This window comes from Bombus affinis, chromosome 11, assembly GCF_024516045.1.
Source record: "Bombus affinis isolate iyBomAffi1 chromosome 11, iyBomAffi1.2, whole genome shotgun sequence".
Lineage (NCBI taxonomy): Eukaryota > Metazoa > Arthropoda > Insecta > Hymenoptera > Apidae > Bombus > Bombus affinis.
This window is the reverse complement of record NC_066354.1, coordinates 9,369,272-9,386,509: the sequence shown is the minus strand read 5'-3', so window position 1 is coordinate 9,386,509 and position 17,238 is coordinate 9,369,272. Positions and strand designations below refer to the sequence as shown.

The window sequence follows — 17,238 nt, the reverse complement described above, 5'->3', positions numbered from 1 at the left end:
GGTTTACAATCTCGCTGATAATTTATATTTGAAGTTCTATTTTAAAATATAATTAATTATACAAACGAAGCTAATGGTGTTACACGAAAGAAAAATAGAAGAAAATGAGATATTATATTCTTATCGTTTCATTTCTTTCACTTTGTCTTTAAGAAGTCCAATCCTGCTCAAGCCTGATCGAAAAAATCACATGAAATTAACTCGTAATTCGAACTTCATTATCGTTACTAATTCAAACAATTTCTATGAGAAATCCTTTTTTCTCTTCACAGACTCATCTATACAAACTAATCCCCTGCAGCATCACATTACGCCGTAAATCCAACGAATATATCCCAACACTGTCGACACGTTGGAAGAAGGTCTGAGTCGAAATGGAGGAGTAAATCGGTCGTCATTCGAGTCTTGTAACTGTTATTGCCTCGTATCGATTGAGGATCGACGAACTGGATGCCTCACCAGGGAAACGATTTAAGATAATCGAGGAGCCAGCCCTCTCGGTTCGTTCGTCGAGCAACGACGAGCTATCGATAGAATAATTTTCGAGCGACTGTTCTCTCCGCTCAATCCCGGTTCTTTATTAATATTCGTCGACGTCCAAGAGTTAGGTTCGCAGCTGTGCCGTCCGCGGCGCGATTGAAAAGAGTCGGGGCAGGTGCTTTTGGAATTCGAATAGGGGGAAAAGCCGTCGGAGCGGGTTACTTGTGATTGCAAATCCTTGCCGATTCGATCTCGTTTCCTTCTCTCTTCTCGGTCGCGCGGGTCATTGTGCTTCGAATTGTGTCAGAAAATTGCCAGCCCGCGCCTTGTACAACACGGAACGGATTTAGAAAATTCGAATCCGTGATCTGCTCGAACAGTTCCTTCAACGAATCCTGTGGTTTGATATTCCAGATCCGATGGCAAGGCGTGAAATATGCGAGAGAAGAGAATATATGACGCAGATCGAGGGTAGAGTGAAATGAATTTTTGACATTTCTAACGAAGAAATTTTACCAATGACTTTAGAACTTGAATAAAGCGTATTTGAAGTAAAACTGTTACGTTTCGAGAATTTGTGTCGTTGCGTTCAATTGGACAACTTGATCAATCCATATCGTTTTACAATTATTATTGCCAGTATTCGTAAACGCTGTAAACTCTGAATCTTTCGTCGACGTAATTTAACTATTTCCTAGAATCGTATCAAATTTCATCGATCAGAATGTTTTCCTGAATTTCGATTATACGAACGAATACTCGTTACTAGCAAAAATCATAAAATTCCTATCATATTTATAACCTGTTTGTCTTTCGATAGATTCATCTCGAATAAAATTCTATTCTTTCTAGAGACTAAAATTCTATCGGTGGTAATCACACAAAAGGAATCGTATCCACGTATCTCTAAAATATTTTATACTACATGCCTTGACCCCTTTAAACGTCCCAACGTCAGTAGCCAACACTATTTTTACAAACATATCACCGTATCTCTTCGCCCAACTATACCACTCATTCGAAAGCGTCAGCGCGAGATTCTCCGGAAACCGAACGCGATGAGCTCGTGACGCGAGTCACGGAAAGGAGAAAAAAAAGATGAGCAAAAGAGGATATCACGACGCGAGAAGGAACGCGCGTGGATTTGTCGTTGACACGTTCCGTGAATGGGGGCTGGTTAAACCGAGCGTGTAAAGCCCGAAACGTTGCGTGACTGCAGTCTGCAACCGGCTGTTACACGGAGGAAGCAACGCATAGTGTGTGCGATGGTATCGAATACTAACGTATATACATCTCTTATTCGCATTTGTGCACGCACAGACACGGAATACGCTATTCGCAGCGAAAAGTTTGCCTGCCAGAACGCTGACTAAGAACACGTCGTTACCTGTGCAATTTGTGGCCGTCGTGTTTACTCTTTCACTTTCCCTGCTTGGCCGGGTCTAATGTTTTAGGCCGGCCGCTTTAAATCACTGCCTCGCCTCGGCCACAGCTATTTCCGGCGGAATTGGAGCAGCCGATCGGTCCGCGCGCGTTTTTCCATCTACGCGGACCGATTGCACCGTTCGTGTAATTTACGTTGATCGATCAGTTCGCGCTTCGTAACGCTGCCAGAGATTTATTTTGTCCGTAGAAAGCAGAAATATATATATATATGTATATATGGTATATTTTTTTTTTTTTTTTTTCTATGGAAATTGATGGTGGCGACGTGATCGATGAAGATTAGACAGCTGGAGAAACGAAGTTTCCAATGGAAAAAGTCATTCGTTGCTGGATCGGGTTAGCTTTATGTCATCAATTACGAAATACGATAGAGAGAGAATTGAAGAAGGTTTTACGGGTTCATAGAATTTGTCAAGAGGAATAGAAAATGTTCATTTAGAATTGATTCTTAAAATTGAGCAAGGTTCGTACTTTTAGTATCGAATCTAGTTCCGTCGCATCTTCTGAAAATAAACTTATTTTATTCGTGCATAGTAGACGAAATAGAAAAGTTCCGACCAAACGTTTGGAAAACGATCTCTTTAATAAAATTCACAAAATCCTTACTCTAAGTACTACATTAATCAAGTAGTCTTTTTATTCTTTCCAATAAGTAGCATAAGCCCTTCAAGAGCCAGCCGCTTATTTTCAAACATCACGCAGAATATCCTACATTTAACATCCTAAAAAGTACAATTCTATCACAATACAATCTCTAATCGAAAAATCGATAATTATCCACAAAGAAATCAAACTTCTAAGCAAACATTCGAAAAATAATTCCTCTAAACAACTGTAAAAATCCATCCACGATATCTTCGTCGTCAGAACTGCTCTGAATCGATCCACTGGGTAAAAGTATTTCTCTCCAGAGTAATAGGAACCATCCTTTGATCTCGCGGAATGGAATAAAGCTCGAATGCATCCCGACAGTGTCGATTGTTTCCCTGTCTCGACGAAGGCAGACCGAAAGTCCGTGAGAATTCGTTGGCCCGCGAATTCCTAGCCAATTATGAGCAGGTCCCCGTCTCGTCTTCCTATGGTAACGACGATTCCAACGATTTCTTCGTTCCTACTCTCCAATGAAAGGGGGTGGAAGGGGCGGAGGACGCGTTCATCCAGCTTCGTCGTTCTATCGGCGAAGATCTCATACATATTAATGGCGAACCGATCGATTTCGGAGCGAATTCGCTTCTTGCTCTGTTTAGGGACGTCGACGTTTCGGCGCGTAAGCCCTTCCGTCGGCCACAATGGTTATTATGCCATTAACGTAATGAAGTTAGGTGGCGGTAAAGGTTCCGGTGCCGCTGGGACGGCCTCTGCCTTGTTCAAAATACGAAGATCGTGATAAAACAGGGAACGTAGGCATTTTGATAGTAAACGAAAGGCGATTTTTGCATACGTCTTTTGATAAATCGAATGCTTCGACCGATGTAAGAAACGTAAATATTAAAAGAGTAAGAAAAATGCTTTCTTAATGAGAAGGAATGCAAATTATACGTAGAATATGGCGCGACATAGTAGATGTTGCAGTCTGTAGAATATAGGAGCTCCCTTCAACAACTGATTCTTCTCCTTTGTTATAATACTTATTAGTAACGTCCGTACCTTCTTTATATTTTAATCAAAATCTACCAAAGGGTAGAAAGAAATCTGAATGCCACAGTATTCTCAATGGAACATTGGAATATTCTCCAAAGGTGTATACACGAAATTCATTTTTACGTTCATTCAAACAGGATCGATAAATTTTAAATAGGCGACGTATATTTGAATTTAATTAAACTATTATATACTTAAATTTCTATATTTCCAAGCCCCATAATAATCACGCGAATTTAATTGTTCTTCGCGTTGCTGGTTTTATCCGAAATAAAAATATTAACACCCAGAACGTTTTAAACGAATGCGTCAAACAAAGAATACTGCAACTTTTTTTCTATACCTACGTGTAATATTTATATTCCATAAATCTGTGAAGATCGTATCTCGATCGCGAGTTAATAGTCGTTTAGTAAATCGAAAATACTCAAAATATGTAAATACGTGAACAGTGTAGAACTGTGTAAATTGTGTTAACAAAAATTAAAGGCAAAGGATACCTCGGGGATTTCTCAAGGGATGTTGATTCTTGCTAATGCATCGCGATTAGCGTTTATTGTTCTTATACATAGATTGGAGCAAACGGTAAACAATTTGTCCCCACGGTGGACCGAGTAACTACTATTAGATCGATTAAGTCAACGTGCAAGACGCATGGCTGATATGTTTAGGTGGCTGGAAACTGAATTCCTTGTGGCAACAACGTGGCTGTTTGCCGATTGTATTTCTTGTATCAACAATTGAGAAATGTACCGATGTTACGGATCGTGATTGCTTTTGTTTCACGCGACCAGTCGAAACTAACTTGCATGAGACAGGATTACTCCAAATCCCTCTGTTGCTGATTCATTATTAAACGTTCACTCGGAAATAGCCCAATAGCCAGTTACTATTTTTATACGAAACACGTCATTGACTGAAACTTTGAAACCACTTTTCCAGTTATATTTACGGTGTGTAGAACCGATATCTCAAATTACACATAATTTTATTAACGACAAGACAATTCCTTTTGTAATTAATTATTGGCGCGATTACAAAAGGAACCAAACGAATACTAAAACAACGCTTGCCAATAATCTCCTTATCTTATTCCAGCGTTCGTGAAATCCAATAAATCTTATTTAACGCAGACTCGCAAATGTTCTCCGCTGTGCTTTATAATTTTTGCTAGCAATTTGCCATGGAAAATATAATTAGTTGCAGCGATAACCCACAAAAATCACGATTTAACGTTGTGATCAGCGAAACCGCTGAGGAAAAATTCCAAACCTTCCACGTAATCTCTCTTTGTGGATTTTTATCCCCGAAATCTCGCATTCGTCATTACAGAAATTACCCATATAATAACCTTATTTCGAATTGAATCCGGAACCAGAACAATGAAAAACTTCTCTTTCCAAAAAGCTTCAAATTCACATTAAATTTCACGTTCACTTCTAAATTAATATAAATATCTAATAAATGAAGGTTCTCGTCAATTTTATTTGTTACAAAAAATCTTTTCACCTATTAATTTTCGCCCATTTGATCAAAGAATTGGATTATCTGGATCATACCGACTCGCGTTAATAGAACTCTGAGAATTTAACCGAATAAACCGAAACGACCAACTTCTGAGAGCGGGAATAACAGATTAATTATCATGGACGTTTGAAAAGGGAGCTAATGTAAATTGGTAAATTATCGCAGCCAAAAAACGGTAGTTAGCAGAGAACGGATCGCTTGAACATGTTCGCTTCCATAATTTGAACACTGGCTATCGGCATTTTAACGGGTCACGCTGATTAGTTGTAATGACAAAATATATCATTAGGCACAGTACCGTCTGCTATCTCGTTAAAATGCTTTTGCGTCCGACGCGAAATATCCCGAGTAATGTATGCACTTTGCAACGTCACAATGTTCAACTGTTATTAAGTAATAGTCAACAAGATATTTCTTTGTCGCGCGTCACGTCCTGGCCAGACAGTAATTTCAACGAGTATATTGCGTATTGTCATCAATTATTATATTTATGTATAATGTATTTTAGATTTAAAATCTTTGTATTCTTCTGAGAACTTTTTCTTGTATTTTCTTGCTTTGATATTTTCCTTGTAATTCTTACTCTGTTGATAAACGTACATTTATATATACACGCAATATCTTGAGAGCAAGTTTCTTTGAGGAATAAATAAAAACGGAAGAAGTTTCGGAGAAACCTTCAAAACTTTGTGCCTAGGTTTTTCTTTCAGCTTTCTGTCGATGTTTTTGTAAACAACATACGTTCTTCTAATTGTTTAAACATTGATAAGAGTAAAGGAAATTAGTTTTCTGCCAAGATAGAGATTCACATTTATAGCGTCAATATTTAACGTAAGATGATTAAACGCGAGATAATTTTTCGAAATTTTACTCACCTGCACGTGACTCCAGACTTTGGGTTTCGGACTGGATCTTGCGTTGTTCGTTGCATTCGAACTTCCACTGTTATTCGAAACGTTTCCAGATGAAGTCGTGGACTTGACGGACGGCTTTTGCGTTTTTGGAATCTGTGCTGTGACTGTGCTTGACGAATTGTTACGTTGTTGCTGAGGCTGTTGCGCGGATGTTTGTTGCTGTTGTTGCTGTTGCGTTTGCTGCATAATCTGTTGAATAAGCTCCAATTGTTGCTTTGTGAGGCCGTCGTTACTGGCACCAGGAGACGTGGCACTCTGTAAAATATACAAAAAGAACAAAGATGTCAGTAATTATTCGTGTTTCTCGGACAAATCCTACGACTATTGAATTTATCTGATTTTATTTATCTTAAAGTTATAAAAAATACAAAAAAACGTTGTTTATGAAAAAACTCAGTTAGCATTGATTTTAATAACTGTGAAGAAATAACTTTACAACAATATGTCTCAATTGCCTAGAGATAAATGAAAAACTATGAAACAGCTTAAATAATTATTTAAAGAACTTATAAAACAATCGAGAAAGCGTGGATTATTTTTCTTATTTCGTTCCCGAAACTTTTCGAGTCCCTGTCTCGTTTAAAAGAGAACAGAGAAAGAATAATCCTACGGAAAAAATTTGACGATGACCTAGAAACCTTAATCGATTAAAGCTAGGTTGAAAATCTACCTGAAAATGGACAACTTCGTTTCAGTGTTTAACGATCTTTTCTAAGAAGTTCACTTCGTTCCGCATAAACGCGCGCAAATCCTTTAGAAATAACCTGACGAGAAATCTAATTGAAATTCTAGCTTTTTCAGCTTCTTTTTCTCACGTCTTTCGAATTCCTCAATTATAAATATAATTCAAATACATTGTACCGTATAAAGCGGGACGATATTCGAAGAGTCGGAATTTCGCGCAGCTACTCGATGACCAAATTTTAAACGAACGCGATCTTTATCGATCGAATGGAACGAATAATACAGAAGAGCGGGCTTTTCCCTTCTCAAGAAACTCCATTCGCCATGAACGTTAACGACCGTCGTAATATTTGCGAAAGAATCGCCCCATAATATCGATGCGCTATATAGTTGACTTACGCACATGCACACGCCTAAACGCACGATACGTGGCTACCAAGCGAACAATGAAACTGATAGCCAACGCATATACTGGACGACGCAGCTGTGCTATGGTACACTATAGTTGTACGCATTGTTTTATAGTCGGAGATCTCGTAGTATGTGAGCTGCGTTCGTACTACCGCCAATTTCTCGAGATCGGAACCCCGTGGCGACGTGCAATGAAGGAAGATGCAAGCGAACCGCGTTATTTTATTTGGATCGAGTTATATAGAAAGAAAACAGGAAAATAAAACGTACGACCGTAATTGGATTTTGTATAGTTTCGTACAAACTGCGGCAGATGTTAGTGTTAGAAAAAGTTTTCATTGGAACTATTGGATATAGAGACCAATATGAAAAAAAAAAAAAATTGATACATTTGACATTTGTTCAACGAATTTTTCTACGCCGACTGCTAGAAAAACGGAGGCAGCCGTTCCTTCTTTTTCTTTCTTTAATGGGAGCATTTTTCAAATCCGAAGATTCGGGTTTGTTGCAAAACTATCAGATTCCTGCCGCGGTAATTTATCTCCTCCAATTCTAAACTCAGGAGAAATAATATCCAGACGATAAATTCGGATAGAACGTTCCGCATGAAGTACAATAAAATGCAGGAAAAAAAAGAACGCGAGGGAGGGGAAAAAAGAACGAAAGAAGGACAATAAAAAAAAGGGTAATACAGAGAGAAAGAGAGAAAAATAGGGGAAAAGAGCGCGAGCGCCAGAGTAGACGCGTACCAACGAAAGAATGGCGGATGCGAGCAGTGGTTGTCCTGCCTGCTGATCGTTTTTCGACGACACACCATGGGAAAACCGTAGACGACGGTACGTTCACCTTTTTTTGCTTTTCTCTCTTTTTCTTCTATTTCTTTTTTTTTTTTTTTTTTTTTTTTTATTCTACTCGATGGAACGACGAATGACGAGAGCGGTAACAAAGGGACACGACGGGGGGCGGATTTCACGATTTTTAATTAAGAGACCGGTCCCATTGGGTTACCACGGACACGCCCGGCATGCCATTCGTGTCATCGCTTTCCGAACGATCCTCGGACTCGGTTTCCTGAATTATTCGGGTGTGATCGCGGAAAGGCCGGCCATTCAATGCTCCCTTCGTTCCTGTGCAAGCGTTTTGGTTATTACGGACGGCACCCAGTCGAAAAATCTCCGGACAACTGACGGCAAGCAAGAGATATGTGCGGGATATGCGCATTTATGTTACGTGGTTTCATTGATTCTGACTTGTTTGTAAGGACCAGTCGCAACGTTAATTTCGTATAGAGAGTCAGACGAATAATAATAATAATAATAATTTTTCAATTTGTGAATGATGTTTGCGATTAGATTGTTGCGAATATTTTCTACTTTCAATCAGCGAAATGTATATTTACATAAGGGGTATAAAATAAAAGAATGACGAAATTAAATAATATTTTAAGATTTAAAATTATAAATTATTGTATTTTAAGAGAAACCATTTTATTTATTAGACGAGAGTTAAAAAAACACTCGCAAAGTTAAATTTGTTAAAGTTTAAAACTATTCGAACTCTCGGATCCAAAACGATCGAAACGATTAATTTTATTTTACCCTTTAGTCGTATTTCCAGTCAAACCATAAAGAAATAAACTAATAAAGTGCCTGGATCGCTGAATTTTCATATTCAAATTTCAATACTCTACAAACAAGCGTACGCACACTTATTTTATTACGTAAACAGCTTTCGACCCTCGCACTTTATGGCAACCACGGTGTCCAATCCAAAGCCGAAAGAAAGAAAAAAACAGCTCGGATCCAGCTGACGCGAAATAATTTCGCCACGGAGGCAGCCGCTAATCACTTTTACCCGAGCGCGACGAACATGGACCGTGGGACATCTACAGGGGGTGGCGAGCACGAATTGGAGCGTCGATTAAAATTGGATTTGTTAATTAGCACAGGGAATGTGGCGGCGCGGACGTTCCCGATCCGTCTCATACCTTATTAAACCTTCATTTCGTAATTCCCACGCTACCATTTGTCATCGCTGTAATCAGTAGCCGGTTGTTTTCCGCTGGCACCACCGCGTTTTTCTCACCCTCCGAGCTGACACAGGGTAGAACGATCGGGCAAGATATTTTACGCTACCTCGCTGCCACGTTCGTTGACTATTGTTGCGTTACGAGAACAAATCACGGTGAATTGTTGTTCCTCTGTACGTAAAAGTTGGATTCGACTATGTAAATTTGTATATGAAGTTAGCGGAATTATTTTTCCTTCCTTGTTTGGGAAAATAATTCCAGAATTATACCTTTTGTTTGTTGTGTTTTTAATCGATTAATTGTTTCACGATGTTGAGGAATATTTTTTAATACAGCAGAATATCTTGCAAATATGGCTGTAAAATTTGATAATATATTTAACGAGGAATTTACTGCGTTCGTTCTTTGGTAATCGTTTCCAGCTTGGTTTACTCAAATTCAGATACGTTTATTTTACGATTAACCTGTTATCCAGGAACATACAGACACAAAATTCTTATTAAAACAATAGAATTGTAATTTTCTGAAACTTATATGTTCGAAGTAAATAACTATAACATTTATAATATTGATAAAACAATTGAAAAGAACTTTAATACGAAAACTATTAAATCACTTAAAATGTTCTAAATTATATAGTATCATGTACATAATCTTATCTTTTAATTCTTTTAAGCTCATGGAACTTAACGTGGCTATAATACAGAACGAAAGAAAATAAAAAATACCAATAAAACGAATATACGAATGTAAAAGTCAATCAGAAATAATTTTCATTGGTCCGTCGTTCTCACAAAGGTGCATAAAATAAACCCACCATATTCTTTCCCAATTAATTCGCTTTAAATCTTCCCCATGCGGTGCGAGGGTGAGCGACACAGGGCGAAACAAAACGAAACGCGCACGGTTAACTAACGTGGCCGAGTAAATATCGAATAATTATAATTAAATATTTAGGAGAAAACGCGGAGCCCTTCGGTGTATTTTATACCGTATGAAGAATTAAAGGCGTGAGATTGCATACGTTTGCAACGTACAATGTTTGTCTCCTAAATATATATCCGTACGTTTTCGATCCCCTTAATTTTCTGCTTGGAACAGAAATCGGCCGGCGTACGTTCGTTTATTGTTAATATCGGACACTTTGTGGCCGCATAAAGGCGTTGGAAAGAGACACGGCTTTCACAGGAACTCGTTTATGGCTGGAAACAAAGCGGCCCTTTACCGAGCTTTGGATCGCTATTGACTTTTTGAGATTCTGATTTCGAGCATGTTTCGAAGCAGCACAATGATATTGTGTTATTTCAATACACCGATGCACGTGCGGGGGTCGGAAAAATTTGCTGAACGATCACGATTGTTCTCGTTCAAGCGATCGTTACGTATGAATCTTTTAGGAGCGCGAAAGCCCGCCTCAATTTGAATCTTTAACGCCGTTTACTTTTGAGCGTGGTACTTCGACGCTGAGAGCACGTTGATCATTTTTTTTCTTTGATTTTTCTATTTTGATTGTTTAAAGCTTGAAGCTGTAGATTTTGTTTCATTAGCAGGCTTTAAGAAATAAAGATAAAAATTGTAAGATTTAGAATCTAAGAATTATTAATGAATTGTTATTAAAGAGCGATACGTGGAATTTATTTAATTGTCTGCTTACAGTTATTTATAGTTTGCACAAATCAGAATATAATTAATAAATGCAATAAAATTAAGTAAAATACTTAAAGTCAAGAATTAGTTCAACTATTACGAAGAATTTGGAATAAAAAAGAGAAAATGTAAAATGTTTCGACGTCTTTTAGCATCATTGAAAATTTTCCTCAATTCCTAAAGGAAAGTTTAAGATGTGTTTAGAATTGTTAGAAAATTTCTAAGCAGCAATTCTACAAAAATAATTCTATCCTTCTTAAAGTAAGAATTTTTCATCTTATGCATGGTATTATTAAAAAATTGACTTGCTTCTATAACTTAGAAATTTTTCAATTTTCATCGCAAAAGTTTGACACGTTTTATACCTAGATCACACTTGCGATGCACGTACACAGAGGAAGCGACTATTTGTAATCATAACAAAGTGGCTCCAGACACGGTCCATGAGGGAAACGCATTTGTTAGCCACTAGCTCACGGATGTTCGTTCTTCACAACGCCTCTGAAAGTTCGGTGTTATCTCTTGTTGGACGAACGAGCTTCCTTGACAAATCGTCGTTTCCGACGATAGGAGTATGTCGACGAACGGCACCACTTGGACTCGTTTTCACCCTCTTGCATCTTTCTTCGTTCTTACTGCTCGTTCACCATATTCCTTATCCACGTGTGAACCAACGCTTCCTTCTTCCTATCTTCCTGTGCGATGTATCATTGACAATTACAGGCAACATTTCGTAAAATTACTCACAAGAGCGAAAATAGCAACAATTCTTGTCGGAGACGAAGACAATTGAATTTAACATATAATAGTACTTTTTAATCATACTTTTGATAAAATAAGTTATCTATATGAATTCAATTTAAGGAGATATATGTATATTACTCATGAAATTAGAAATATTAAATAATTCATGACTGTACATTTTTCTATTTATGTGATCATCTCGAATTTTGAATTTGTTAATTATGAATTTATGTAACTATCTCGAATTCACCGAGATTTATATCTTAAAATCACACAAATTACGTACCTGTTTCTTTAAATGATATCTGAATGTCTATATATTCGTCCAAGAACATTTTCGATATTTCGATTCAGAATATCACGTTGCTGCAAATTCAGGTTGAAATTTCAATATTTAAAAATACCAACTTCAACAAAGAATCCATCATTTAAGCATGAAATGCCCATTCCAAGGCTTTCATCGCGCCCGCACGCCATAGTAATTTTCGCTGCAATTATTGGCCACGATGTCTCGCATCATCTTGCCACCCTCCTTAATTCCTTCCTTCCTACCCTCGTTCGACACTTTCCAACGGCACGGCTGGCGCGTCCGCGATTTCAGAATCCATCGTGCTCACGCGAGAATCGCATTATTTTTCTGCCAGCCTCCCTCCATCTCTCACGTCGCTACCACGCTCGTTTATCATCCGCCTTTTCTCAGAGACGACCCACTTTTCTCCGGGGCGCGGCTGTCTTCCTTCCTTCCACTGTTTATGATATTTTCGCGTCTCCGTTCTATTATTTATAAGCATATACACGGATGCTTCCTCTGTTCGTTTCCGGTGTTGCTTCCGCGCGGTCCCGCAACCACCAGAGATGCTCTTTTATTTCAATTGTTCCAGAGTGAAGGAAACGCGGCGAGCTTTTAATTATTCGACCACGTTTTTTGCGCTATAGCCAATGCAATTCTCTTTACCGTTACGTCTCCTTTCTCTCTTTCTAGATTTACCTGCCACTGTGCTAGTTCTTCTGCGTGATAGCGCTAAACTTTATTTAGATGGGAATTTGGTACCGATTTAGATATGTTCGTTTACGATTAGGACAGAATTATAGTTAGAATCATATGCACTAAGCGATCACAACGTTTTATAAAAGTGTAGTTCAATTTCTGTCACACTATAATTTCATGAATTATTAATACATTTTCTTAATTTGAAAAAAAAGAAACTCGTGGCAATTTGCAAATCGTGTCACATTGTTACGTATCATTACATGTTTCTATAAATGAATTATATCTTACGTATATTATCCTTTTTCGCCATTAATAATTTCGTTTAAGGGAAATTTGATCAATACCAAAGCCAGATATAATCCGATCGTAACGATCATTATTAGATTACAGCATTTATAAATTCTCCAACTATGCGATATGCATGTAGAAAAGTACACAAGTTAACAGTGTTGTGCAAACATTTATGGGTATGCAGCTTAATCAATTATGTTAATTATCTAATATATTTAATAACGTGCTCGATAATGAATCACGGTGATTAATGATAGCACTAGCATATTAATATATTCATGACGTGGAAGCAAATAAACATCGATTCAACATCTGCAACGGGGAATATTTTACTTTTTAGTCCCATTCACAAGAGTATAATTATTTTTCATTTTAACAGGACGCCCTATTACTTCGACGCTGTTCGAGATTCCTGTAATTTCTTTCCTCTGGTAACTCCCTTCCGAGGCAGCCGAATAAATGCGTGGAATTTCTCACTTCCATATCCGCCCCCTTCTTTCGTGTTGTAATTTCAATAAACAGTAGTGCAGATGTTAAAATCCCCGAAGGCGGCTCGCACTTCGCGTTTTATACATCGCGCGTGCAACGTCGTTCGACGATATACAGGACGTTTCATTGATTCCGTCACGAGACATTTTCCTCGAATCTTTTCATCGATTTCAAGAGACTCGTAAATTTTCCATTAGTTACAAATACGAAGAAAATATATATTTATATAATACGATGTCGAGGCCAACATTAAGTATAATACAACTATAAATGCAATATAATTTTACTCTACTCAATTAACCTTACTCATTGATCGACTACTTTTAAAAATAGAATGACTCGTGTAGCTGTTGTAGAAAAATTAAGTCTTTCTTCGAATTTTCATAATGTACTTTCTATAACATACCGATAACTCATTTAAGAATTATTCCTAAACTATATAAATCTTACATTCATTTGCCTTAACAAACAATTTGGAATTCTTTAATCCTACGATACTTTGATCTCTCAAAATTAATTCGAACTTTCTAAAACGAAATGGCAGAATAAATCATGGAAATTAACGAATATAGTTTATCACGATATACTTATTATACTATATCCCGAAACACGAATAGTGAAACGACCTATACACGCGAGGGAACGTGATATCCTGAATCGAACGTAAAGTTCGCCGCGGCTGGTAGAGGCTGAAACGATCGAAGGGCTTTTCCACGAGACAGGAAATGGGAGTTTGAAAATGTATTCCAGCATGAGTGACGCGTATGTTATTGTCGGGAGACTGGCGAACGAACATCCGGTGTGCAGGTAAACGAGCACAGGGAGGCGGAGACGCGTGGAAGATGATTGCACGCGCGTTAGTTCCCTGAAAAATTTCAGTCAAGCTCACCGAGAGACACTGACGTGCCTGGTAATAGCGTTAACAGCGCTGGAAAATCAAATTCGATACAATACGAATAAGCAAGATGAATAACGACGAAGACGAAGGTTGGAGAACTAAAACGATTCGTTCTGGCTTGAATCATTTTATTTAGATTGTTATATTTTTCGATAATTACGAACAATAAATTTCTTTTACTTTTATATCTCCCAAAAAATTGTTAACTCGTGTTATAAAAATTCATACAAAGAAGTCAGACGCAAGAAGATGAAATAGACTTTCTTGCAATATGTAAACACGGAAACTTCTCGTTGAAATAAAATATCCCACGGAAGGTATTCTTCTAACCCCTGCACTCGCCCTTTAAATTTCATTAAAGTTCTCAAGCGCTCAACCCTACGGCCTTGTCAGTAATAATTATAAACGAATAAACGGAAAATAGGGCTTCCAAGCCCCAACTTAGTTTTCATTTATGCACTTCCAGCTTCTATTCAAACGTTAAAATTACCATATATTCAGAAAGCGCAAAGTTCCAGCCTCTAAAAGTTTCTTAAATCAATCTGTCTTTTTCAATACTTTTCGCTTCGGCAAATAATTATTCTTAGAAAAATACGTATCTCGCGATTATGTACGTTTATTCGCTGTTTATTCGCGAGGCGAAAGTAGACGGCAGGTGAGAAAAGTTAGCTCTAAGTGCGTCACTTTTCGAGGAAGTGGCGTCTCTTAATCGTCTCGGGACGAAAAGGTGCAAAGACGCGAGTCAGCCAAACTTCGAAATGAAAATTGACGGAGAAAGGCGAAAATATGTGACCACGGAAGGATCTTAACACCTGCTTTCGCCAGCGACGAGGTCCCAAGGTGGCCACGATGGACTTAAACGAAATTAAAAGTACGACGTGCTTTTTTTTCTCTTCTCCAGTCTCTCCTCGACGGTCTGCCGCAGAAACTTGTCCGTCCACGCCGCTTCTATTGAAGTTTTTTTTACATCCGTCGAGATAATCTGGCTTAATTAATTTAATTCCGGAGGAGAGGCGAAGCCAGGGCCGTTTCTCCTCGACCTGATTCTCCATCTGCCACGCCACGAAACTATGGCAACCGGTTCGTTAACGAACGTTTTATTATGCGAAATACAGCTACCAGCGGATATCGAACACGCTATCGATACGACGAGTATGGATCGCGATTGGTATCTGCGTCTTGTAATTGCATGATCCACGCTTCGACTCTCTCCCATCTTCCATGGGATTAGGTTCTCATGCTTGTTGCGTAGAGATTGAGAGGTCGAATATCCACGGTTATTTGGTAAATAGATTTTAGAAAATGAATTCTTTTTAAACGTCAAGAACTCTTTTTGTTGAATAAGCGAGGGTGGTATGTAATTGAGAAGTTTGATTTTGTGAAAGTTGAAAAACTTGAGTTTGGTATAATTTATTAGGAGCAACATTTAGGTTTCTGATAAATTACCGTATAAAAATAAGTTTTATAAATAAAATTAGGTACTTTATACTATTAACTATACATGTATACAGGAATTGTATGGGGTGTTTGAAATATCGTGCTGATTAAATTGAAGTTTTATTACGTTTCATAGTCCTAATCATCAATTTATCAATCACAATTTCCAATGTTCTAAATAATTCTCTATTTTAAATTATCATAGCGCAATAATTATCATTCATTTCTGGTTTTCACAATTTAATTTACTCCTTGGTTTTAAGTTGACGCAGTAATAGACGATCGATATATTGATAACACAAACGAGTAAATTCGCGAACTCTCTTATTGAAAATGGAAAAAGAAATAATATTTATGGAAACGATGTGCAGGACAGGTCGCATTTTTTACATTCATCGGAAGATGTAGAACTGACGCAAGGGACGGGATAGAAAAATTTGACCATAAAAATTCTGCCGTTCGTCAATCTAAAATTTATATCGTCCACGCGATACACTTGCGTGTATATGTTTCAAACTAGAACAGAAAAAAGAAAAAGGAAGAACCAGACGAAGAAAGATGATATATTTCTCGTCTTTCGAGCATTTAATACCCAAACCAACTGGCTTATCGACCTGCGAGAGATCGGCATCGTTTCACTACACAAATCGTCAAGTTTCCATGGGAATCGACAACCAGACAACTTCGTTTGTTAGTTCGTTCGCGAAACTTTTCCAGAAGTTTCATGGATGTGGTCGCGATCCTGACTATTTCTTCGTTCCCTTCTTTTAGCCAAAGGATTGTTATTGACGAAGAAATTTCAGAATTCCTATATTCTAAGCTTTCATCCTTATATACTATTTTATTCTCAATTATATAAAAATGTAATATAATTAATTATACTTTGTTCTTAATTCTATCTTTATTAGATGCAGTTTTATCGGACAAAAGTAAAGCTTCCAATACGTACGTACGAACAAATAAAGGAAAAAATCATGAATTTATCGTAAGAAGATGTATAATTTGCATAGTACGTTTGATTCAAGTACTACTATTTGATCTCTCTCGTTGACCTAATTGCCTACAACTTTATTGGTCTGTGACTTTATAATTGGTCGATCGATAGTTGAAAACATTTTACATATTCAGGTATTCTTTCTATCTATTCTACGTTAGAAAATAAACGAAATTCTAATTGCGTTACATATAACCATGTTATCTGTTTACAGAATAAATGATAGCGCTATAAAAGTTTTAGCTTGATACTTCCATAAAAATAGCGAATGAAATACCGTATTTTATTAACTCGCTGAATGAAACGAAAAAAGTGTTCACCGTGATATATGAGTTCGTTCGCGTAAAATTTGTCACGAAATTGACGCAACACCCTATACATACGGTGCAACAGGGTATGCTCTGTTCGATCGACTGTCACAAGCCTAATTGCAATATCGTCAGGGGGTTGGCATTCGGGGTTGGCATTAAAGTGGAATTCCGTTTCGATTGGCTACGACGCTCAAGCGACATTTATAGATACATACACGTCTCCCTTCCTGTTTCACTTTTAATCTATCACCCTTTAATCTTTCGCTTGACCAGTTTATCCTCGAAGCATTTGAGAAATAAAAAT

General features: G+C 37.6%; 1 protein-coding gene across 5 annotated transcripts in view; it reads right to left on the bottom strand.

The window, feature by feature from the left end:
* The window catches only part of LOC126921658 (uncharacterized), a 570,126-nt gene that overhangs the window by 73,203 nt on the left and 479,685 nt on the right, over nt 1–17,238 (bottom strand). For all 5 annotated transcript variants that reach the window (XM_050733370.1, XM_050733366.1, XM_050733368.1 and 2 more), the window contains one exon: nt 5,970–6,263. In XM_050733370.1, coding sequence (XP_050589327.1) covers nt 5,970–6,263 — 294 coding nt within the window. The remainder of the gene's footprint in view (nt 1–5,969; nt 6,264–17,238) is intronic.